This window comes from Nyctibius grandis, chromosome 3 (genome assembly GCF_013368605.1).
Source record: "Nyctibius grandis isolate bNycGra1 chromosome 3, bNycGra1.pri, whole genome shotgun sequence".
In the NCBI taxonomy this organism is placed as follows: domain Eukaryota; kingdom Metazoa; phylum Chordata; class Aves; order Nyctibiiformes; family Nyctibiidae; genus Nyctibius; species Nyctibius grandis.
In genome coordinates this window covers 38296165-38320954 of record NC_090660.1, presented here as the reverse complement: position 1 = coordinate 38320954, position 24790 = coordinate 38296165, and the positions used below count along the sequence as shown (strand labels likewise).

Below are 24790 nucleotides of genomic sequence, written 5' to 3'. Positions count from 1 at the left end.
AGAAAGAAAGAAGTGTAAGGCAGATAATACTAAGTAAGCAGAAAACACAAAAAGTGTCTCATTTCTGATTTTTTCCTTCATTAGCCCTGATAGTGTTCTTTAACATCTTAAAATATGTATCTCATAGAACAGTCTGAATAGCAGTAGCCAATATTACCACTTTAGTAATATTGCATCAGGATGTAAGAAAAAGCATTCCAAAAATTGAGAGCTGCAAAGAAACCAGGGAAGTAAAATGTAATGTTTTATTGTTATGTCTGGTGACAAACTAGAGTCTGAAGCCCCTCAAGGGAAGATATAAGTGAGTCTGGGCCCTCCACACCCCTTCTGAGTGTTGTAGCTTCATTCCTACTTGGTAGGAAGGGAACCTCTGCCATCTTGCCTTTTCTTCCTCACCTGAAAAGGGAAGTTTGTGAATGGTGCCTTAAGCTGGACCATCCTTTCTAAAGCCTTGCTATTGTTAAAAATATCTGAAATGGAAATGATGGGCAAAATGGTTTTTTTAAAGCCATTTTTAATCATTGTGTTTGCACCTTAACTGCAAAGTCCCTCACTTGATGCAGCAGCAGCAGCAGCTCCTACTCTTTTTCCCTCACTTCTGCAGAGCTCAGGTGTATCAGGTGGCCATGGGAAAAGGCCAGGGCTTCCTAAGTGCATGCTGCCCCACTTCTTCCCTGACAGTGGCTCCTTCTGAGTTGGTAGCATTCATCCTTCACTGATGCCTTGCTTGGATCAGTGTTTTCTTTTAACCTTGTCTAAGTCTGTCTTCAGAGGCAGCTCTCTAGTTTACCGTAGACCTTGATTTACAGCATGAGACAGCAAGTGGTACACGTAAGAATTGCTCATGTCTTGAAATACTGCAGCTCTTCTGAATTGAATCTGAAGCACAGATTCTGACTGATTTACGGTGTTATAACTTATTGTAGCTGATGCAATACCAAGAGTGGTTAATTCTTTCTCAAGCACACTACCTACAGTCTTTAGAAGGAAGCAAAAACTAGAATAAATTACTTTATAATATTAATATTTTCTACCTTTGGTTTCTCTTCCAGTTTCTTTTAGTAGATTTGCCTGCTGAACTTGCAATTGATTAAAATACCTATCCTATGCTTACAAAATTACAGATGTTCAGTCTTTATCCACCACACTATCTTATTACTCATCACCCCCATGGCTTGGAGAGCACACAATATTTTAGGTGCAGTGGATTTCAGAAGCTCATAGTTGATGAGCAATGTAATGACAACCTGCCAAAAGTTAATTTGTGCCAGCCAACACTGCAGGACATTTGGCTTATAAAAACACTGGTACTGTCTTACAGAGGTTATTGCTGAGTGTGTCACAGCAATGGCTGTACTTTAAGAAGTACTGGCATCTCGCTTTTATTGAACGAACTCTTGAGAAGTGAGACTGGGATTGTAACAGCATTGCTCAAACCCGTGTGTTGAGAGTGTGCAGCATTGTGGCAAAGTAGCCATTTTTGCACTCAGTTTTGTCTTTCACTATCTGTGGAATGTTATGTGTGTTCACACACCTCACTGCCTCACAAACCTTGCCACTGGACTTCAAGAGAACTGAACCTGCCACATCCAGGCAGAAGAGATGGCCACATGAAGGGAAGTGTGTCAGTGGGTCACCCTTCAGTCCTCACAAGAACGGGGAGTGATGTAAAGCAGAGTTAATGCTGTGACCTTGGGGGAGGGTCAATAAAAATGGCAGTAAAAAATTAAAGAATTCAAGAGTTACTAAAATATTCAGCTAAAGGTCTTTCTTGGGGTGTTAATGTAGATATTTATTAAAACAACATTTGCCTGTTTAAAAAGCTTGGGACAAGTCCTGGCGTAATTCAGTTTAGGATGAGGTCCAAGAATCCTGAGCGTTTTTCAATATTGACTGCATGCTTCCTTATGATTAAGCATCAAATCAAGGAAATTTCAAAGCAGTTTTTAGAATTCATTGTGGCTGCTTTATTACCTCTGTTTCATAAATGACCCTCCATGGTAGCTATTATTATAAGAACATTACCCAGCAGAGACCTAGTCTGACAATGCAAAACAAACGGCAAAGCATCCTTTCAGGCCATCAGAAAATTATGAATATCAATAAACCCAAAATTTCACTAAGGAAAGTATTGTTCTGTTAATAACAGTGGCTAGAGCTTATTTTATGAACTCTCAATATTCCTGAATGTTACAGATACAGAGTTTTTTCCTTGTTTTATCACTAGTCAACATCATGCCTTATAATTTGTTTTCTGGAATTTTTTCTTTTTCTGTATCGTATTTCTTGATTTAATTAAATGAACTTGTGGTATTTCCAGTATTGCTGTGATGGACAGTTCCTGTGGGGCCTTAGAAAGAGTGGGATACAATGGCTGCACAAGAGCAGACATAGAGCATTCCCACTACCTCATACACTGGCAGCCACAGCCCTGGTTCAGACATTGTCAGAGAAAAAGCGGGAAGGTGTCCAACCAACATTATCAGGCAGGGAAAACCTTTAATGCAAATCGATATGCTGCCTTGGGCACCAAAGTATTTCACTGACAAAGAGATTCCAGAAATGTTATGTTAAAAGGATTGCTAATGTAAAACCTGTAAGTAGGTAGAGTCAAACCAGTGGGTACTGAAGTGCAAGGTTTGAGTGCACAATTACCCGTTCTTCTTCGCCTAATGCAGGTGTGGTGAGCTTTGAAACAGAACAGATTTATATCCTAGCAAGGCTTTAGATTGGGATCTGTCATCTTAGGGAGAAAAAGAAAGAATCTGGCTCAGTTTTCAGAATACTTTAAAGGGTTGTCTTGATGCTGGCGGAGAGATTTCCTCCTAAGAAAAACACATTTGGATTTATCTTTATATTCAGCTTATTTTTGGTGCAAGTTGTTTGTCTCCATTGGTCTGCAGCTCCCCTCAAGGAAAAAACTAAAACAAAAATAAACAACCCACAAAACTGCAGAGCCATTAGAATGTCATGAGACTGTCAAGTAGTACTGGTGACTGGGTCTTATAGAAAAGTTATTTGAGGGAAGAATTGTACTTAACTGCAGTCCTGATGATCATATCATAGTCTCTGGCTGAGCAGATGAGAAAGGTTTCCCTCCTACTATGTTAGAGTGATTAGAAAGTTGTTGCTGACTCAAATAAGTAACTAACTAAAGAAATAAATGTGTTCATGCAAAGTCAGTGCTGAATTAGTCTTATTCACTTGAAACTGTAAGACTTTCTGCCCCATCTTACATTTTCTAAATCCCCATGACTGTAGCTTTGAGACAAAGAAAGAGTTTTATGCTCTGCCTCACATTAGCAGTCTAGCTGTTGAGAGCTGAAAATACCAGGAAACAAGCAGTAGTAAAGCTTTCACACGCTGACTTCAAGGAATTGTGCATAGCAGGCTCCGTTAAACAAAGGACAGAGCCACTTTTATAATAAAGAAGAAAACAGGCCTGTATGTTACGTGCGGGTTTCTAATAGCTACCAGGAGAATTCATGTGCTTTTATAGTACAAGCGTCTCTTGCATTTAGTCTGTAAAATGACAGAATCATAAGCAGAAGTTGTTCTGATGGACTGAGAAAAGCTTGGGAGATAAAGCCTTTAGAGGTAAAATGCGAGTATCTCATAAATACTTACTTTCAGGGATGATTCTGTTGTTCTCACAGAAACCTCTCTGGGCTCATGTCATGCAGCACTCTGGATGCAGTTTGAATGCTGCTTCCATGAGGTGTGCAAAACACTCCGCCTTTTTAAGAACGCCTCCCCATTCATCTTTTATGTTGCTGGTTTTATGGTTTGTAAAGTCATCCTGAAATTATTTCCTCTGCTGAGAGAATGGCTTGGGCTCATGGAATGAAAAAAAATGGATGGACAGACACACACACACACCCCTGCCTCTCCCAGCTCAAAAAAGAAAACTCATAACAATAGCAAACAGTAAATTAAGTGTATCTTACCTGGAGCTTATTTGAATGGTTAGATAGTTTTCAGTCTAACAAGCAGTTAGCTGAAATTGAATTGTACCTGTAATTAAAATAGTTATACTAAAAGTGAGTCAGCCAGCTGGCATGTACTCCTTCCCCTCTCTTATACTACTCTCAAGAAATTAAAAAAAAGGCAAAGTATTTCTCATTGTGATGTTTGAAAATGAGGAGCTGCTTCTTTCAGAATGTGCTGCTCATTTTATTCAGAACAAAGACTTCTAACTTCCCTCACTGTGTAAAAACAGAGCTTGAATTAGCTGCTCTAAAGAAGCGGGAGATGGGGCATCAAAGAGCCTTCTGTTCATTAAGATAAACACCGAATATGTGTTTCGTGATTGGTTTTGGTATAACATTCTGAATAGAGGATTAAGCAGTTGCTTCCCACAGTCCTAAACTATTGAGATGGTGTGGGAGAAGGAGGAGAATAAAAGGATTTAAGCTATTATGCAAAGAATTAGTGTTGAGAGAGTAAAAGGTCCCCCTATTACCCACTGAATTTTGCATGGATTTACTAGTGTTGAAAATGTGACATGGCTCTCCATTTTGGACACACAGAAAGTACATAATGAACTTTCAAGAGTCTGTCTGAAGTTTCAGCCTGGACACTGATCTTGTGAGATGGACTGTTGGAACTTAATTCTGTACTTTCAAACAAAACTATGTACTTTTCACCAAAAAAAATTTACATAGTTTCCTAATTGAAATTTCCTTTTTATGTAATTCTTTTTGTTACATCTTAACTTCAGAAAAAGCCTGCTCTAATCTATGCATGGCAAGGTATTATTTTTTTGGAAGTACAAATGACATCTAGGGACACAGGTTTTTCCCTTGCACACAAATGCATTCACCTCAATTGCAAAAAGAGTCATGGTCCACCCCACTTTGTGTTCCCCAAATCAATTTTTATTACATGTGTTTTATAGATGAAGTTGATTGGACTGTTCATGTGAGTCAGTGTGAATAAAGGGTTTCCAATCTCTTCATGCCTTATGCATTTTCTATGAGCATGGATGATGGATGGTTTTATGAATTTCCTGATAAGCCAGTTACAGTGTTTTATGTTGAGTTTTAATGAGCTAGATTTGCTAATGGTTATGACCAATATTGGAATGGTATTATATTAGAAGAGCTCCTTTCAGTTACTCCAAGAAAGCGTTAATGTATTAATTTTAATGCTTAGGTTCCATGAGGGGCTCTTATACCCTTAGTTCTGTTTCTAAAAGTAATATTTAGTTGCTGTTAGACAACCTGTAAGCTCATTTTCATGTGTTTTTTATTTGTATTCTGTTTATTTAGTCTTTAAACAATCAATTGTAGCTGCTTAGAAGTTAAATATTTTTTTTCATGTTTTTTTTTCCTCTAGGCATCTGCTACTCCTCACTCTGGGAGACAGGTAGTAGCTATATTTGGTCTGACTTAGGACAGCTGTTCTCATAATTTAGGGGAAAAAAAACCACCAGGAACGTGTATATTTAATATTTTTATTAATGAATATAGGAGCCCTACCAGAGGACGAGTGATCAAGTTTTCCTATTAAGTTGTTTATATTTTCTTCTCATTATTTGCTCTTCTAGTATTGTATTTATAACATTTCAGGGTTGCACTTTGGGGGCAGGAGGTTGGATCATCATATGAATATCTCATTTTCATGTTTGCAGTGTTTTGTTTGAAGCAGGATTGCAAAAAAATCCAGGAGGTTCCTCCAGTGCATTGATGATAACTTTCTGATGCAAATGGTGGATGAGCCAACTAGGAGAGGAGCATTGCTGGATCTTGTTCTCACTAACAAGGAGGGTCTGGTTGAAGTGGTGAAGGTTGAGGGCAGCCTTGGTTGTAGTGACCATGAGATGGTAGAGTTCAGGATCTCATGTGGCAGGAACAGAATAGCTAGCAGAATCACAACCCTGGACTTCATTAGAGCCAACTTTGGCCTTTTCAAGCAATTGCTAGGGGAAATCCCATGGGACAGGGTACTAGAAGGTAAGGGGGCCCAAGAGAATTGGTTAGCATTCAAGGACTGCTTCTTCCGAGCTCAAGATCAGAGCATCCCAGCAGGTAGGAAGTCAAGAAAGGGTAGCAGGAAACCTGCATGGTTAAACAGGGAACTGCTGGGCAAACTCAAGTGGAAGAAGAGAGTGTACAGATCATGGAAGGAGGGGCTGGCCACTTGGGAGGAATATAAGTCTGTTGTCAGAGGATGTAGGGAGGCAACTAGGAAAGCTAAGGCCTCCTTGGAATTAAACCTTGCAAGAGAGGTCAAGGACAACAGAAAGGGCTTCTTCAAATACATTGCAGGTAAAAGCAACACTAGAGGCAATGTAGGCCCACTGAAGAATGAGGTGGGGGCCCTGGAGACAGAGGATAAAAAGAAGGCGGAGTTACTGAATGCCTTCTTTGCCTCTGTCTATGCTGCTGGAGGCTGTCCTGAGGAGTCCCAGACCCCTGAGGCCCCAGAGGAAGTCAGGATAGAGGAGGAATCTGTCTTGGTAGATGAGGACTGGGTCAGGGACCAATTAAGCAACATGGACACCCATAAATCCATGGGCCCTGATGGGATGCACCCGCGGGTGCTGAGGTAGCTGGCGGAAGTCATTGCTAGGCCACTCTCCATCATCTTTGCTAAGTCGTGGGGAACGGGAGAAGTGCCTGAGGACTGGAGGAAAGCAAATGTCACTTCAGTCTTCAAAAAGGGCAAGAAGGAGGACCCGGGTAACTATAGACCGGTCAGCCTCACCTCCATCCCCGGAAAGGTGATGGAACAACTTGTCCTTGGTGCTGTCTCTAGGCACATCAAGGATAGGGGGATCATTAGGGGCAGTCAACATGGCTTCACCAAGGGGAAGTCATGCTTAACCAACTTGATAGCCTTTTATGAGGACATAACCCGGTGGATAGATGATGGTGAAGCTGTGGATGTGGTCTATCTTGATTTCAGTAAAGTGTTTGACACGGTCTCCCACAGCGTCCTCGCAGCTAAACTGAGGAAGTGTGGTCTGAATGATCATGTAGTGAGGTGGATTGTGAACTGGCCGAAGGAAAGAAGCCAGAGAGTGGTGGTCAATGGGACTGAGTCCAGTTGGAGGCCTGTATCTAGCGGAGTCCCTCAAGGGTCGGTACTGGGACCAGTACTATTCAGTATATTCATTAATGACTTGGATGAGGGATTAGAGTGCGCTGTCAGCAAGTTCGCTGATGACACCAAACTGGGAGGAGTGGCTGACACAACGGAAGGCTGTGCAGCCATTCAGAGAGACCTAGACAGGCTGGAGAGTTGGGCGGGGAGAAACTTAATGAAATATAACAAGGGCAAGTGTAGTCCTGCATCTGGGCAAGAACAACTCCATGTACCAGTATAAGTTGGGGACAGACCTGTTGGAGAGCAGCGTAGGGGAAAGGGACCTGGGGGTCCTAGTGGACAACAGGATGACCATGAGCCAGCAGTGTGCCGTTGTGGCCAAGAAGGCCAATGGCATCCTGGGGTGTATTAGAAGGGGTGTGGTTAGCAGGTCAAGAGAGGTTCTCCTCCCCCTCTACTCTGCCCTGGTGAGGCCGCATCTGGAATATTGTGTCCAGTTCTGGGCCCCTCAGTCCAAGGACAGGGAACTGCTAGAGGGAGTACAGCGCAGAGCCATGAAGATGATTAAGGGGGTGGAACATCACCTTATGAGGAGAGGCTGAGGGAGCTGGGTCTCTTTAGCTTGGAGGAGACTGAGGTGTGACCTCATTGATGTTTATAAATATGTAAAGGGCACGTGTCATGAGGATGGAGCCAGGCTCTTCTCAGTGACATCCATTGATGGGACAAGGGGCAACGGGTGCAAGCTGGAACACAGGAGGTTCCACATAAATATGAGGAAAAACTTCTTTACGGTGAGGGTGACCGAACACTGGAACAGGCTGCCCAGAGAGGTTGTGGAGTCTCCTTCTCTGGAGACATTCAAAACCCGCCTGGACGCATTCCTGTGTGATATGATCTAGGTAATGCTGCTCCGGCAGGGGGATTGGACTAGATGATCTTTCGTGGTCCCTTCCAGTCCCTAACATTCTGCGATTCTGTGATTCTGTGAAAATCGCAGTGGTTAGAATACATTGTTTAATGTGGTTTTAAGCTAAAGCACTCAAATTTGCAAAGGAGATATATGAAACTACCATTACCAAGTTCATCCTCAAGAGATGTTCTTTGGGAGAATAACACTAAGTAGGTGACAGACTTCAGTCAGAGACATTCAGTTCTACACATAAAAGAACCCCCCAAAAAAAAGCCCAGAAATGAATCTTAATGTGTGCTTCTTGGAGGAAGTGAAGGAAGAACTCCAAATGTTTGACAGGATTTACAGGTTCCATGGCTTCGTTAGCGCATTGACTCACAGGTCCCACATGGTGATGTGTCTTGTTTGGGATTTATTAGAAGGTGCTACATCTTGGTTTCACTCCCTGCTGATTGGTTTGCTGAGATTTCAGCACATTATTTCTCTGCCTTGTTGCTATCTGTTAGGTAATGCTGAAGAATAACGAATCACATTGATCTTTTTCTTATCCAAAGACATATGTGAGTTTGGATTTACTGGAGTAACAGAGAATTTGTTCACTTAAACCTCAGTTTCTGTGTTTTTTTCACAGCATGTTAGAACAATAACTGTATATTTGATTTATGGCTCTCTTCTTCCTTATCTCCAGTATTTAATTTCTTATAATAAGAGCAATAAGAAATGTATTTGAATGCAGATCACAGAGGTTTCTGAGTACAGCCTGAAAACCTTAAGCACCAGAGCTTTCATTCTAGGGGCTCAATTTCAGTCTCTGCTTTATCTTAATCTTTTTATTCAAAATCTTTTATAGATGTTGACATACACCTATCTGTCTACAGTTCCTTCAGGAAGAACTAACATTTGAACATTTGAGCTGCTGAAATCCTGGTTGTTTCAGAGAGGAGATTGTATGTCATTACATGTTTGCCATTTATGTAATGCAAAACCAGGTCCGTACTAGCTCAAAAGCATTCTATACTGAATACTTACTGGACTTCTATGTATCTCATCTTTCTCTGATTAGATAAAATTCCACCAGAAAAACAAAATCTTACAGTATTTTTCATGTAACAAGCAGATAAGACGACAGAGGTAATGCAAATACAAGATGTTATCACCAGTCAAGCCAAGCAGTGAATTTACAGTACCGTGGTGACAATTGTGTGTAGTTTGAATGCATGTAGTTTTAACCCTTTTGTAAACGTGAGATAACTTACCCTTCTCTTCCAGATGACTGAACTGTCCCACAGTCTCTGTGGATAGGCATATGCACCCATGCAATTCCTATGGAAGAGCTGACATTGTAAATTTATCTGTGGGTTATCCAGCGCACTGGCACTCTGAATTTTCCATACTGGAAGACTATCAGTTTCTGTGATAGGACATAAATGGAAGTATAAGTTGGGATGGTGGGTCTGAGATTGTGCTAATCTGTCAGGATGCAGTGTACAAACATACATCAGCAATATGAGGTTTAACAGTATCTCCATAGGTTTACTAGAGTACTTTGGCAAGGAGTTTTGTACACAAAAGTACAAGCTTTCTTTGTCAATCTCTTCTGCTCAATAACTTTGCCACTGCAAAAATATATGGCATTCATTGTGGCAACAAATAGCGTGAAAAATAATGTGCTATTGAGAAGAAGAATTAATTAAATGATCATGTCTGGCTTAATGTAAATTCAAAACATACACATGGGGACAAAGTAATAAGGGGCATATTAATCCACAGAAATGCAGGAGTTTCCCTTTTGACAGGGAAGTCCTTACATTTCTACCATAGGAAGAACTCAGTCATTAATGAGAGCATCCTTCGTGCTGAATGTGTTCCTACACACATAAATACAGTGAATAGTATTGGATAGACTTCAACTGGTGTAATTTAGACTACATCAGATTAATTCTGATCCAAATTACAGAGTGCATAAATTGTTCTTAATTTTAAAATAATTTTTAGGAGCATCTAGATGCAATTCACCCTAATGAAACAATGCAGTGTTAAGGAATAAAATCCATAAAGTGAGAGGGAGTCAGGGCACTTGGTCCTTCCCAGCACCTTCTCAAGATGAAGTACTGATGATTTTTACAAGCTGACTGTCTTCCAAAAAACTTAAGGTGTGCTACTTCTTTTATCCCCAAACAGGCAGTTAGGGAAGAGTCTCCCAAGTATTCGGAGTTGAAGAACTGGGCATAAAATCAAAGTTCTGTATAGAGAGAAGATAAAATGCAGGAATGCAATAAGCTAATAAATACCAATTCAACCATAATATAGAAGATTACCTTCTCATTTACCTTAGACAGGCTCAGTCTAGCAATGAGTTTTATTTTTGTCACCCCAAATATGAGACTAGATGCAATAATGCAAGTCCTTAGATCATGTTAGAGACCAAAGATTTGTTCTGTTTTTTATTTTCCCTTCCTCATATTCTTTTTCCTACTGGGGAGGGGGAGATGAAGTAAGCACTGGATTTATGCAGGATCAGTACAAATAATTTTGTTTAGCAAAATAAAAATAAATCACAACTATTTTCTGAATATACCCCTTTTTCTGTCAGAACAAACTTCAGATTGCCGGCATTTGTTTCATGGGGTTTTCTGTGACATCAGACCTAATCACAAACTATTCTGCTACTTAAAAATACAGGACCCTGGCAACACTGCTTCCTCTCTCCAGTCACAGGGCAGCAAAGCAACTGCAAGCTGTTGCATTTGGATTTGTTAGAATAAATAATTAAGAGGCTCATCAACTTCTCACTAATGAACAAGGAAATGTGATTAAGTAACTTTAAAAGAGAATGGCTGAAGACAATATAGAAATGATAGCAGGATGATTGCTGTGAATGAGAGACTGACATTTCTGAATAAAAGAGATTTCTTCAACAAGAGACAAGGACAGTAGTTTAATCTTCCATTAAAAGATGCCTGCCAATTTGGAAAAGCTCTGAATCAGGAGATTACAGACGTCTCAGAAGCTGACAAAGCAGTCACATCTCTTAAGACAGCTACTTTGCGGCAATTGCTGAGAAATAACCCTTTTTTTTTTTTTTTTTTTTAAAAAAATAATTCAGGACCCTTAACTTCTACCAAACAGTGACTAGGACATCTCTGACTAGGTAATCTTTTATTCTCAAAGACTCTAAAATACAAATCGTCTTTCAGACCAAAATGTTCTCGAGGTGCTTGCCAAGTTTACTGTGGCTAACGTCTAGAAATTGTACTGATTAGCTTCTGGCAACGTTCCTTGGAAGTGCTTTGTGTGTTAGTGTCTCATTAAATATCTTATTCCTCTTTAATATTACTTAGCATCAAAAAATGTACTTCCACCTTATATCTAATCTGTTTCTATGCTTTTACTCTCTCCTCTCCTAGTTTATCTAAAGGAGATAGCACATAATATAGAAACTTGAAGAAAAGTGAAGTAACAGAAGTTGCTGTAATTCTTCTGTATGTCAGGAGAAAGATATCTTATTTTTTTCCTTTATATATAATTATAAATGACAGAGTCTTTTTACAAGTAAAGGCACAAAAATCAGCAAGCAGATTACAAGATTTCTGTCCAAGGGCAGTTATATCAGACTGTAGAAGTTTCCAGATACTCAGATATAAAAATGGTATGCGCAGAAGTGTGAGATTCATAGTTATGCAGTATAAAAAAAGAAAGTAAAAGAAAATGTCAGACGTCTTTTTAGTTACAGAAATGCTCATGTACCTCAAATAAGATACTCAACAGTACAGAAAATACTCTGGGTCTAAAACCCAAGCAGAAAAATACTCTTCTACTTCAAGATGCTTTTGAGGAAATTACTCTCTCCTTTTTTTTTCCCCACATAATGTAGGCCCACCATAGTGCAATGTACAGTATGCATAATAGAAAATACTTCGGATTTTCAGCCAAAACTCCAGATGTCTGCAGTAGAGATTTGATTGGGTTTAAACACGTTGTTAGCCTTCAGTTATCTCCCTGTGTTTCTTACAATACTTTGAGATCACATTGTTTTCTTCTAATTATCTTCCAAAAATATGCAAATTAATAGGTTTCCAGTTTCTACTTTGAAGAGTACTTGTACTTTTCTTCTTCCACATGATAAATTACTGTTTCATTAGGATTAGGGTTAGAGTTATTCCTTTTCTCATACCATATTTATTGTCATACCCGGTTATTTGTCTCCTGTCAGTGGTTTATCCCAGTGAATATCACAACCTACTTCTTTGCTTCAGATTATATAAGTTCTTCTTTGACTGAAATGGCTGGTTTTGTATCTGATGCTTATGTTTTAGCTTCTTGCGGGAAATCAAAATATCCCCAAAGGCACAGGTGACCATGGTATATCATCCTATGGCATATCCTCTGAGCACAAGAATGAGAAGCCATTTCAATAGGGACATCTAACAGAGAAACAACCTCTTCTCAGAAAGCAGAGATGTAGAAGAGGTCTTCATCTGTCAGGAAATCTCTGCAGTCCTCTTTTCCAAACTCCTCAGTGTAGCAAAAAAAAACCCCAACACCCAGAGAAAGACAACATATTTCCTCTTTATGCTTTTTCCAGGCCAAGTTCTGTAAAAACTTCTCTGCAAAGCTTCTCTGAAGCAAATAGATTACATGTGTGTAGTCAATGAGGCATTCACAACATCCTCTTTCTTTTCTTTCTGCAAAAAGAAGAACAGACTTGAAGAATATTTCTTCATTATTTAAGTAAATTCCTTATAGACTAACACTTGTACTTTGTCATTTCATTTAGAATTTTATTATTTTCCTTTTATCTTACACATAGCAATTTGCTTTCTGTGCTGTGTGATGATTGGTGCCTCATTCCTATGATCTCCAGAGCCAGATCTGGAGCAAAACTTGCTTTTCAAATTCATTGTTCCAGAACATCTTAGTGATATGTATAGGCTGGAACTATCAATGTTGTAATGCACATGAATCCATTTAACTTTAGATTTTTACAGTAGATTAATTGTAGATAAATCCTTGGTGCAACAGTACTTCTGAAGCTTTTGTATGAGGAAAGAAACTTCTGCAAATTGGGTATTCATTTAAAAGAACACAAAACTACCAATATTTTGTGCTAGTTACCTCCCAGCTACACCATCCTGAAAAATCATCCTGGTTTTACATTTCTGTAAAAATAAGGCATCTGACATGTGCATGCACTTTTCTTTTGTAGGTGGAATGGAGAAAATAAAACAGCATACCTTTGCATTAGCTCACTACACCTATACTGTGCTGTCTACCTTAAAATATGCCAATGGGGCTCCTGTAGTACGTATTTACAGCGATACAGATTTCAGTAATCCTGATGTCCAGGGTCCAATCATTAATTTTAACATGCTCGATGAAAACGGAGAGGTGATCGGCTTTTCACAGGTATGTTTTTCTGTTGTCTTAACTGAGTGTTATGTTTATATTTTAAGCATATTCGCAATGAGTTCTTTATCTTAAAGGAAATATTTTGTCCATAGTGGTCCCTTCTGAGATTTGGGTTTTGTTTCTTTGTAGCTCTGCACAATATATGCACACCATTTTTGAAGTAGTAGAAAGAGAATCCAATAAATAGTGCTAGCACTATGCAAAGTACGTAACAGACAAAGCCAATATCTTACAGATTTAATATTCTACATGTAGGAAGTTTGAAAGTGGGCTGTTTTAACAGGATGCATTGACTAGGCAGTTTGGTTTCTTGTTGGCTTCCCTCTCTAGAGTACGCAAAACTGGGAATTGAAGAACAAGTCTAGAAAAGCTGATATGAGAGACTGCCTTAGAGCTTTGACATACAAGTGAAATCAGATCTCAAAATATTGCAGTCACCCATGAAAGAAGAGTTCTCTTTTCCCTTCATTTCTAATAATTACATTCTTGTAATTCCTGAGGAAGCATTGAATAATGTTGAATGATCAGTATGAGTGAGATTCAAGCTCAAAAACATCCTTAAATGCTTGTCTTTCTCAACAGATTTCTCTAGCCTTTATCCACCTAAAAATACTCTGCAAACACTCTGATGTTGCTTCTATCCTTTGGTTAAAACCAAAACTAAAACCTTTATTTGCACTTCTGATTTTCACAATTTCTTAGTAAAAATGGCTCTTGCCTGTTTCACCTTTTTAATCTCAACTGTACCCTCAAAGAAAAAAATTATTTTATAGTCTTATGCCTCCATTGTGCCTGCTTGCTGCAGTGGCTGCTCATATAAAGTTTCTTTATTGATCTGTGTCATCTGGATTGTGCTATTCACCAGATTCTAGTCATTTCTGGCATGAGTATGTAGAATGAAGAACTATAAAGTTTTGAAATGCATACCAGTCACATCTGCAGTGCCTGTGAGATTACTTTGTTTAATTAAAATAATGTGCAATTTAGTGACTTTTAGAAATTAACAAGCAACAGCACTATTCTTTCCAAAGCTATAATACATGTGAGAGATATATATATAATTGGCTTCTTTATGGAATGAAACTTTTTCATAGACATCTTACAGCAGTTATGGGAGAGAAAAATGTTTGCTTCTTCTTTATGATTACAAAGAAAATACATACAGCAGAGAGTAAGCTTCACCAAACTGACAATATAATCTCATCTTCATACCTGTATGCATGTCTAAAATTAGACAGGCTTATTCAAACCATAGTTAAATCCAATACTTCTGTTAATGGTTTAGAAATTAAATAGTGTCCTATAGTTTGATCATGTCTGTGATCTGCACATTCATGTGGATTCACTGGTTAGTCTCCAAATGCAATTTAGTGGAGTTAGGAGAACACAGTTTCAGAAGGCCCCAGAAAAATTTTGGGGGAATTGTTATTGAAGGGAAAATTTGATGACATTTCTATCTGACACACCTACTACCAGTGGACACCAATTAATGACTCAGGTTGTATTTCAGCTCGTATATTAAAAGAGAAATGTCATAATGTCCTATTCCTTTATTGATGATATCCTCTCTATAATTAATTACTTATAACCAGGCATCCAACCAGTTCTATTTGTCTTTCTGACAGGCAATTGTTATGTGCCCATTGCCTATTAGAGGGCACAGTGTGGCTGGACATTAGCATTTGGTAGCCTGAAGAGGACAATCTGACTAACTGATTCCAGAGGAAATATTATGATGAGGTTTGGAGAAGTTTATTCAGAACATTTGAGATTGGCAAGAAAGACTTCATAAGTAGACAGTGTCTTAAGAGGATACCAAGCTTACATTTAAGCCTCAAGATTTACATAATTTACATGATATTCAAAACTGTGAACTAAGTCCAAGATACTTAGGATGTGAAAGGCATGTAGTGAAATACATGACGTTTAACACTGCCACTGAAAAATGAAAGCAGGGAAAAAATTATGTCTTTCATCTGTGTAGCATTTGGGAGGAAAGCTGTTCTTACCTGCTTCTATTATTGAAATCCATTTCTCGCTATTATCAGAGTTTAACTACCAGAGCTGACAAGATTGTGCCACTAAACACAAACATGCTTGAATTACATACATGGAGTCATTTGCACAAATAGGAAATAGCCATAGTCTCAGGTTCATCCTTGAGTAAAACCTTCATTGCAGCACTCAAGATCAAATGAAGACATTTAGTTAGAGACACACAAATGAAACTGTACCATGATTGCACTCCCAGAGACGGCAGCATTTTTGACAGCCTCCTGTCCCAGTATATATGATATAGAACACTTGGATGTTAAGACAAGTGTTAAGGTGGGAGTGAAATAATTATGGAAGTTGAATTGCTATTGCTTTTTCATTTAAATGTTTCTTTGTGATTGTCGAAGAGTACCACTGTTTTAGAGTATTATGTTTGGAATAAACTTGCTTTGTATGTCATATGTATCATTGGTTTAATTAACAGTTTCATTATTGGTTTAGTTATTTTGCTCTAAATGGTAATTAAAACAATTAAAGAAGGACTTGCAGGCTCCAAACACTAATAGTCACTCAAAAGCTTTGGTTTTTCTTCAGATTTTTCATGAAATGTTTCTTTATCTAAGGATAAAATTACTGCAGTTTTGAAATCTCCATAAACCTCTTGTCTTTGGGCACTAAAACTACATTAAATTTCCTCCTTTGAGCTGCACCAAATACTTCCCATGAAAATTATTCCTTCAGTAAAGCTGTCTTGTAGACTACTGTTGGTAGTAATCTGTTCTTGAAATTACTTGGAAGGATACCTGTATTCTTTTCACGCAAGCTGCCTGTCCTTGCTGTAGCATGTCTGTCATTTTGTGTTATGTGTTTATATGCACTGCAGCACCAAAAAGCCCCAGTTATGAACAGGGGTTAAACTATCATGAGTACTTGACAGGTCCAGGACATAAAGATGACCTTTATGCCAAACAGCTTCTTCATATATATTTGTCTAGTTAGAATGGATAATTCTCCAGCATTATAGTTTTTGCTATTAATGAAGCGTGGACTGATGACAGGCTGGTGATTTTGAAAGGTGAGAATGTGCAGGGGTAGAGACAAAGGACCTCTGCTAAGTCAGTGGTGCAGGATGGAAGCAGCAGAGCTGATATTAATGCAGCAAGCTGCCAATCTTCTGCTTCTTTGTGAAGCTACCAGGAAAAGAAGCAATTAGCCCTAGATATTGAAGGGGAGTTGTGATGTCACAAAAATGGCATTACATATATGCTCGATTCTGAGCTATTGCTGCAGGCTCTTCACACAGAGAATCACCATTGGCTCATTTATTTATAGTGAATATCTCTAGTCTTCAGCATATACGAATGTCATGTGTTTATACATCCCCAAGTCCTTCCAGTCTCTGAAGCACTGTTTGACTGCAACGACTCAGCTTCAGTTTGCATCCTTGCCATCTTTTTTATCAAAAGCTTGCATATGACTCCATGATGTTCCAGCCTGTTTTGAATGCCAAAGAGGAGATGGAGCAGCTGTAAGGCAAAAACACTGATTTGAAACAACAATCATCCACACAAAAAAGTGGATTTCTTACATATCAGGTCAAAGTGCAAAGATGTATGTTCCCTTCCAATTGCAGGTTTGAAAAAAATCACCATCTCTGCTATGAGGGAACTTCTGTGCTAATATTATTTTAAGTTTTCGTCTTTGTTCTGATAGGGAGAAGAGACCTGTGAAACATTCTTTGTTCTGATAGGGAGAAGAGACCTGTGAAACATTCTTTGTACATTCAGCAGATAATTGCAGAGTAATTTTATAATCCTTTCACATTTCATTCTGTAAAGTCAGTTGGGGAGCTGGAATATGGGAAAGAGGTAAGAGGCAGAGACAGGCAGATGGAATTTAATCTGAAACATTTCTTGAATTGTATGCCCCAGAGAGCTCTTACCCAGTCACAGCTTCCAGTTCAGTGTTTTTGGCCCCCAGTGAAAAATAGCACTTCCCTTATCAAACTTTTTCTTTTTTACTCTGGTCTTCTGAGACAATATTTTTTTCTCCTGTGTGTCATGGGCATAAAAAAGTGAGCAAACCATCACAGCTATCTTTTGAAAAATGGCCATCATTTCAGTTATGGATTACCAGCTTTTTCTCACTCTGCTTTTTCGCACTGCCTCCTTTGCCTGGGGCCTGAAGCTAAACAGAAGTAGCTTACCATGATTGTCTCACCTGCAAAAGTTCCCTTGGTATCCATATATGCTTGCCATGCCTCCTAAAAATCCTGTCAGGAAGGGAACAAGCATCAGTCCATTAGCAGTCTCAGCCTTCTTGCCTGCCACTTCACACTTATGTGTGATAGACAAACTGCTATAACAGGAATCAGCTGCCAAAGACAGAGAACGTAAACATTTTGGTTTGCCTAAGGAAGGCTCTTCTGTAGTGTTGCATATGGATGAGTTTTGCCTCTCAGGACTGAGAACCCTGCTCGGGTAGATTATGATCAGTTTTGTCTATGAGCCTAAATTAGCATGTGCTGGCTTATTCTCATCAACCCAGACAGAGTGGAGGGAGGTCTAGACTTTGAACTTACCTTTCTTCAACCATTTCTCAAGAAAAAACTAACACTTCCCTTCAGCACAAATCTATAATGCAATTTAATGACTACTCTTATTATGGCATCTGCCCACTGTCTCACCCACCTTCCTTCTACCTCAACCTCCCTTGAGTTAATGTAAGGATAGACTTCAATGACCCACTGTTGGTTTTTTCCTTTCCTGCCTTTATTTTACTATCATTCTGAAGTGAAGACCAGGAATGTGTGGCCCCAAATCACTTAAATGTAAGAACAGCCACACAGGATCTCGCCGTGGCACCTTCTCTACCCTGGTAGCTTCTTTCTGCCAGTGTTCACATGCTAGCAGTATAAGAAAAGGACAAAACCAGAATGAGACTCCCCCAAGAAACAAAAGAAATTTTGTGGGTTTTTAATCCCGTTTATCTGTCTGCATCCAAAGCATCCTATCTACGGCAGTGCGTTGTCTTGTAAGCAGCTTAGCAGACAAGCCAAATTCATTCCTGTGGTTTAAGAAGATGTGGAGGGAGAAAAATAGATCTTAGGGTCTATGAGAGGTTACCCATCATTGTTGTGTGCCAGGATAGGATCATCTTTACCTGAATCTTTCCGCAGCCTTCGGAGGCAGTTCGTTCTGGAACTTGTCTATATTCACTGTTACAAAATATTTCCTAATGATTAACCTAAATTTCCTCCAATGCAACCAAAGTCCATTATTACATGGACTGGGCAAAGAAAGAGACACCAGTTTGGGCAGGAAAGCATAAGAAAAGGAGATTCCAGCCATGAGAGGCAGAGGAGAGTCGGACAAGCAGCCTGAAACAGTGTTCTATGGGAGAGGTGTGACCAGGAAAGAGACAGAGCAATATAAGCAAAAGTTATTCTATCTGTTTGCATTTGGACAGGTCTGCAAACAAGTAACACGGGACAAAGTGGTGTGAGGCAGGATGGGAAACGCACATAAAAGTAGTTGTTTAAGGTAAATAAAATGGTGATAGCCAGTTCTGGAAGCACCTTCATATTGCAAGTACACTTTATTTGCTTTAGTTTCACAATGTTCTCTTTTAAGAGCTTCCTTTTCCTTCAGTGATGTTTTAATAAATTGCTTAGCTGGACCTAGATCAGTAGCCAGGGCCTGGCAATGGCCAGGTGAAATCTCCTCTTTCTGCTATAGTCCTTCAGTGTCACCTTGAGGGATTCAATATTTGTCTTGCCCACTTATTCTAACCTCACAGGAGCAGAGAGGAAATATATTAAATACTGGCAAATCTTCAGATATCAAGTGGCGGATACATTTGTATATACACACAGCTGGTTGAATACATATTCATATCACTATTTATCATTACATGATAAAAGGGACCATGCAATACCTGTAGTGGGTAGATTTCTTGAAATAATTGCTGTTTGTGTCTTAGACAATACCCTTGGTTTCACTGGTAGATTAGCTCCAGTGCACTGTACATCTGGTATATAGGTACAGAATTACAACAATGACAACATGGGAATGAGAAGAGTGGAAAAAAAAAGGAGTTACAGCATTTCACATGCACAGGAAACTGTTACCAGGTCAGTTTGATCAGACTACTGACCGGAGCCTGGTAGTAGCTATCAGTACTTGTCTGGAAATTCATACCATGTCCCTACAGGAGAAAGTGGGTTGCTGTTAAGCAACCATGAGGGATAATTTCTACTTTATTTAATCTATGTGAAATAAATCTTCATACAAAGTTATTAAGCAGGAGATCTTTGTTTTCCTCAAACGGTAATCCTTTTATGTTTTTTCTGTCTGTTACTTTTACTTTCACATAAAACAGTCATTCAGTTTTGCAAGTGGAGAAGTGCAGTATTTTTTCGTCTGAGCCAGAGAAAACGAAAATCCAGCATTTGTTAATTCCAGCTAAAAACGTCTCTGTAGAGATGGTCAAACTTCGAGTTAGTTACACTAATGCTTTTAGAAGCATAGCCACTCATATTAATTTTGATGACTCGGGAAATAAAAGTGTTCTTAACGTGCCTAATGGGATTTTTGGCCATCTTCCCAATAGCTACCTAAAAATTGCTGGGGTAATTGCTCACTATTGATTTTAGCTATAGATTTAGCCATTGATTACAGGAAGCCAGGATGGCAGATGGACCAGCACAACAGAATGCAAACAGGATTACAAGGAGACAAAGATTGTTGTGAAGATTCCTGTTGAACGTCCACTAATTTCCTTGGTTCCAATTAGTTTCCAATTGCATTGTGGATGTCTGGTAAGCAGGGAGATAGCAGCAATGCAGCAAACCACACTGGCTTGCCAATAAATGTCACCTTGTTGCTTCACACTGGCAAGAAATGCCATTACAATCTAGATCTTTGCTTACGTTTTTTTAAATGGCACTTCGCACTCAAAGACAGCCTTTACAACAAGGGTGTCTCTAGGTAGGGGATTACTGACAGTGTAAGGAGGTGCTGTACTTGAGAGACTCAGTGTGGTAACTGCAAACCTAGTTAATAGGTGATGAAGCTCTCTTCTTGCTGAGGAAGTAGTGGCAGAGTACAGGCTGAGTTGCTTTCTGTAATATCTCATTGTGGGGGCACAAAGACGCATGTGAGATAGTATGCTTGAAATTGCCTACTATTAAACTGCTCATCAGGGCTGGTCAAGGTTATAAAGCTTCATGAAAACCTAGACTGAAGGTGTTGCCTGAAACTGCTTCTCTGGAGTGTCCTTGCATGTTGCTAAGGAAACTGGAAAGGAGATAAACGAAAGATACTCAGTAGTTGTTCAAATGAAGGAATCTCAGATGAATGAAGGAGGCTAAATATTTTCTATTTAGTAACAGGGCCAAACTGTGGCTCTGAACTAAAGACCTTGTTACACAGGGGAGAAATGTGAAAAGAAACCACATAGTAGCAGCAAAAGGACTGCACTTTTGACAGCCTCTGCTGGATTCCTTTTTTCTTGATCTTGGTAAAGGCAGATCAGCTGCCTTTGAACATATGCAGTCTTCAGTTTCAGTCCACCATCTGAATCCTTCAAAGACAAAGAGAGCCTGGCTTCATCTTCTCTATTACCTTGCTTGCATCTTCCTGCCCCACACACAAAACCTGTGTAGGACCCTGTATGGACGTAATTAAAGTAATATTTCAACACAGACCATCATGGGATTTTAACCTACAACCACCCTGTGTTCTATTATCCCCATGTTCAGGGGATAAATACAGATAAAGGAGGATTTAAGTGATTTGAGAGAAATAGGCAAAGGTGGAGGAGGTTTTGACTGGGACATGAATTAAATCTATGTCGCTAGACTTTCAGTGTTGTGCACTGCACCTTTTTATTCCTAAGCATTGTTTCCACTTGTATTAATCTGCTACATTGCCCTTTATCCCTTCTTAATACAAGTTATAGCTTAGTCTTCTGTGTTGTTTGCCTCTGGCTTCCACTTCTCTGACTAGTAGCAGTCTGACCCAAAGCCTTTCATCTACAAAATAGCTAGGTGTGCACAATGGGATGCAGACATACAGACCTTTTCCTGTGACTCACAAGGGAACGCTCTGTTGAAGTCAGAGTTAGGAAGCCACAGAGGTCTTGGGTTCCTTTGCTTTGCTTTTCTTCCTGGCATCCATTCTTTCCCTGATGTCATTTTATCAAACCAGATTTTCATTGTCACTGAATGCAGTTTAAAAAAAGGAAGAAACAGTTAAGAGAAAATGCCATTGGCTGGAGAGACCATTGTGGCCATTGAGATGCCAAATCAAAGAAAACCAAGATGTTTAGCCTACTCGTCAGCCTGTTCAGTTTCAAATAGCCTCAATCTTGAACTCAGGAAGTTTATATACAATCCAAGTAAGTCCATGCCCTAATTCACCACATGTACTGCAGAGAACAAAAAAAGCAGCTGAAAAAATACGAGATCACACACTAACAAGCCAGACTGTGTTTCATTTCTTCCTTATAGCCACTCCATCCTTAAAGTGTCTTCTAGCTTCTGGATCGCAGAAATGTAAAATTATTGTTACTCCTTTAAGCATGGAAGACCTGCAGTTTGCTATGTATATGGCGTCTTCTAAGTGGGAATTCTTGCAGAATAGCAACCCACATATTCTGAATTATGCTGATGTTTCCAGCCTGTTTCTCTCCCATCCAGTCTCACCTGATATTTGACTGTCATTAAAAACAGCAGAGAAAATTATCACATTGACTGAAAAATTCCTGGTAAGCTAGCATTTCCACTATCAGGACAGTGAGTTTGGCAATTTCAGTAAATTTCAGTATCTTTGTCTAATACTTCACTACCTTCTACCAAAGGGGTTTTGGTTTGAGTGAGTGATGAATGGGTGTAAGCTGAAGAGAAATTTACATCCTGGCTCCATTAGTTTTAAATCATTGTCAACAACTAGAAACGCAATAAGGAGGAGAGGATCAGATTCATCAATACTGTGGGAACCTGCCCACGTAGAAATTCTTTCCCTGGGATGGGAAAAAATGCCTCTCTTGCAGAACCATGCAGTTAACCAGTTGAAGTGTACTATAACTCAGCTAAAATGCTTTTTTCCTCCTACTAAATGATTTGGAAACAGTGCTGATATATTTTTTTTCTTCTGACCTACTTCTTATTAAATTGTATTGAACAAGATTAAGTATACATTTGCATCAGCAACAACATGTCACAGTCAAATGCTGGGTGACAGAAAGACCTAGCTTACTTTCTCTCCAATTCCATACCATGAATCAGTGAATTGATTTACCAGTGGATGTGGAGAACAGTGTCACAAACCTGTTTTATAACCAGCCATCAGTGGTGTGTGATGAAATTCTTGTAATGAGCAAATCCATCAGACAAACAAACTGCTCTGAAATTTGAGCATTGTAGAAAGTAGAATGAGAAGTCCCAATCCCAGTTCCTGAAGGATAGTACCTGACAGTATTGACTTATATGATTTTGGTTTTTTCAAGACACTTCATGATCTATTATAAAAAGTTCCTTTATTCATGTGAATAATTCTTGTAATACTTAGTAAAATAACTTGCAAAAACGAGAAGTACTTGCTTGAGTAAGAGCTACAGAATTCGATCCTGTGGGAATGACTTCAGCAGGGCTTTCTAAAGAATCCATCATTCTTAGTGAAAATCTTAGTTGATTAGAAATAATGCAAAACTATGTGCTATTTGTAAATATTTACTATCATTTAGTATATATCTACCTACAGTAAGCATCATTCTCAGACTTATTTCAATGGAGCCTGGAGACGGAGAAAAGCTTACACCTTTCAGCTGACTGCCACAGAGGCTCTGAAGTGAATGGATAGCAGAAGTCAGTCATTTAGCAAAGGCAGAGAAGTCACCAGTGCAGCTGTGTGACAGAGAATGGGAAATCAGAACACATCAGAATCAAATTTATTTTTGGAGCTGTCCAGCTTCTGAGTGGGAACTAAAATACCAGAGAGTCAAGGGGGACTATTGTAGGGTAGTGCATTAAAACCAGGGGAAAAAAACCTCTCTACCTCATGTTGTAATAGTATTTATCAGATAGAGCACTATGAAAAAAAAACTAACTGTGATCATTTGGTCAACCTGGCAACACTAAAGGAAGGCCCACTGGTGAAGGCAACTGTACTTAAAATAGAAATTATCTCTGAAAAAAAAAGAACTATTTTAAAAATTGATTTAGATGAACTTCATTCATGTGCGTTTATTAAACTGAAAGACCACAGCCTGGAAGTGTGAAAAGCACTTTTTCCTTGTCAAAAATCAAGATGATCTGACATCAGAAGTGTTGGGGTATGAAGCAACCTACAGGGCTTGGCCCACAGTAGAGAGCTTCAGAAAAAGTAATGAATGCAAAGGGGCTCTGAGGGGCAGACGGGACTCCAAGATGTCATGATGGCTTAATGACCATGTCCCCACTGGCTGAAATCAGTAAAAATGCTGCAAGGTTTCTGCATGTGTCTTGCAGTTTAATTGTAGTCTTTAAACTCAGAAAGACCAAGGCACAATAGTTCCAAATATCAGACCCAGGGAATCACCAAAACTGACAATCTGAGTACATTAAGCTGTGTACTTACCATTAGTGCCATTCATGCTTCTGTGCCTTCGTTGATGAACATATTCCTGGCTCCCAAAAGTCAGCTGCTGCTGTTACAGACAGAACTGCAAGCGGCATTCTGTATTTCATAACCCTGATCTCCATCCCTATTATTGCTCCTTATGGCAATTTTAAAGATGTGCTTTATTTAAATAAGCTTTTATTCATCGAAATAACTGTAACAGATGTTTTATGTTCTATTTGTTTTGCTATGTGGTAGCACTGCAGAGAGAGATTAAATTAACTCCCCAAGTAGCATATTTCTAGGGTGAAACTAAACAAGAAGAAATTGAAGCATATGTCCAAGGGAAAGCCAAGCACACATTCAAGGGACAGATAGATTTGCAGTGCTGCCCTTACTGGTTCTTTATGCAGTGTCATTGTTTGCAATGAAAAGTGTGCGTTGCATTCCCAAGACCTGTGTACATTACCACATTGGTGATAAGAGCGTTCAGTTAATACTAAAGCTATGGATAACTTATCTTTGTTCTCCTGAACCACAATTCCCTATATTCCTCTAATGTTCATACATTTTATGTATCAATAATCTTTGTCTACTGTACAGATTAATATATATTACAATTAAAAGTGTTGTTGGAGAAAAGTATTGGGTCACACAGCTAGAATGAAATTACTGTTCATTAAAGAAAGGTAATAATTTATTTGACAAAATTAAAAAGATTTTGAAAAAAATCTAGTTAGCAATTCCTTGAAGTTGGGTCATGGAAACTTCACTACACTACATACACTTTGATAAACAAGTCTGCCCCAGCAATGTTTCTTCA

General features: G+C 39.1%; 1 protein-coding gene across 1 annotated transcript in view; it reads left to right on the top strand.

Annotated features, from left to right (window-relative positions):
- Positions 1-24790, top strand: part of MOCOS (molybdenum cofactor sulfurase) — a 239609-nt gene that overhangs the window by 169738 nt on the left and 45081 nt on the right. The window contains exon 6 of the mRNA XM_068396930.1: positions 13170-13369. Coding sequence (XP_068253031.1) covers positions 13170-13369 — 200 coding nt within the window. The remainder of the gene's footprint in view (positions 1-13169; positions 13370-24790) is intronic.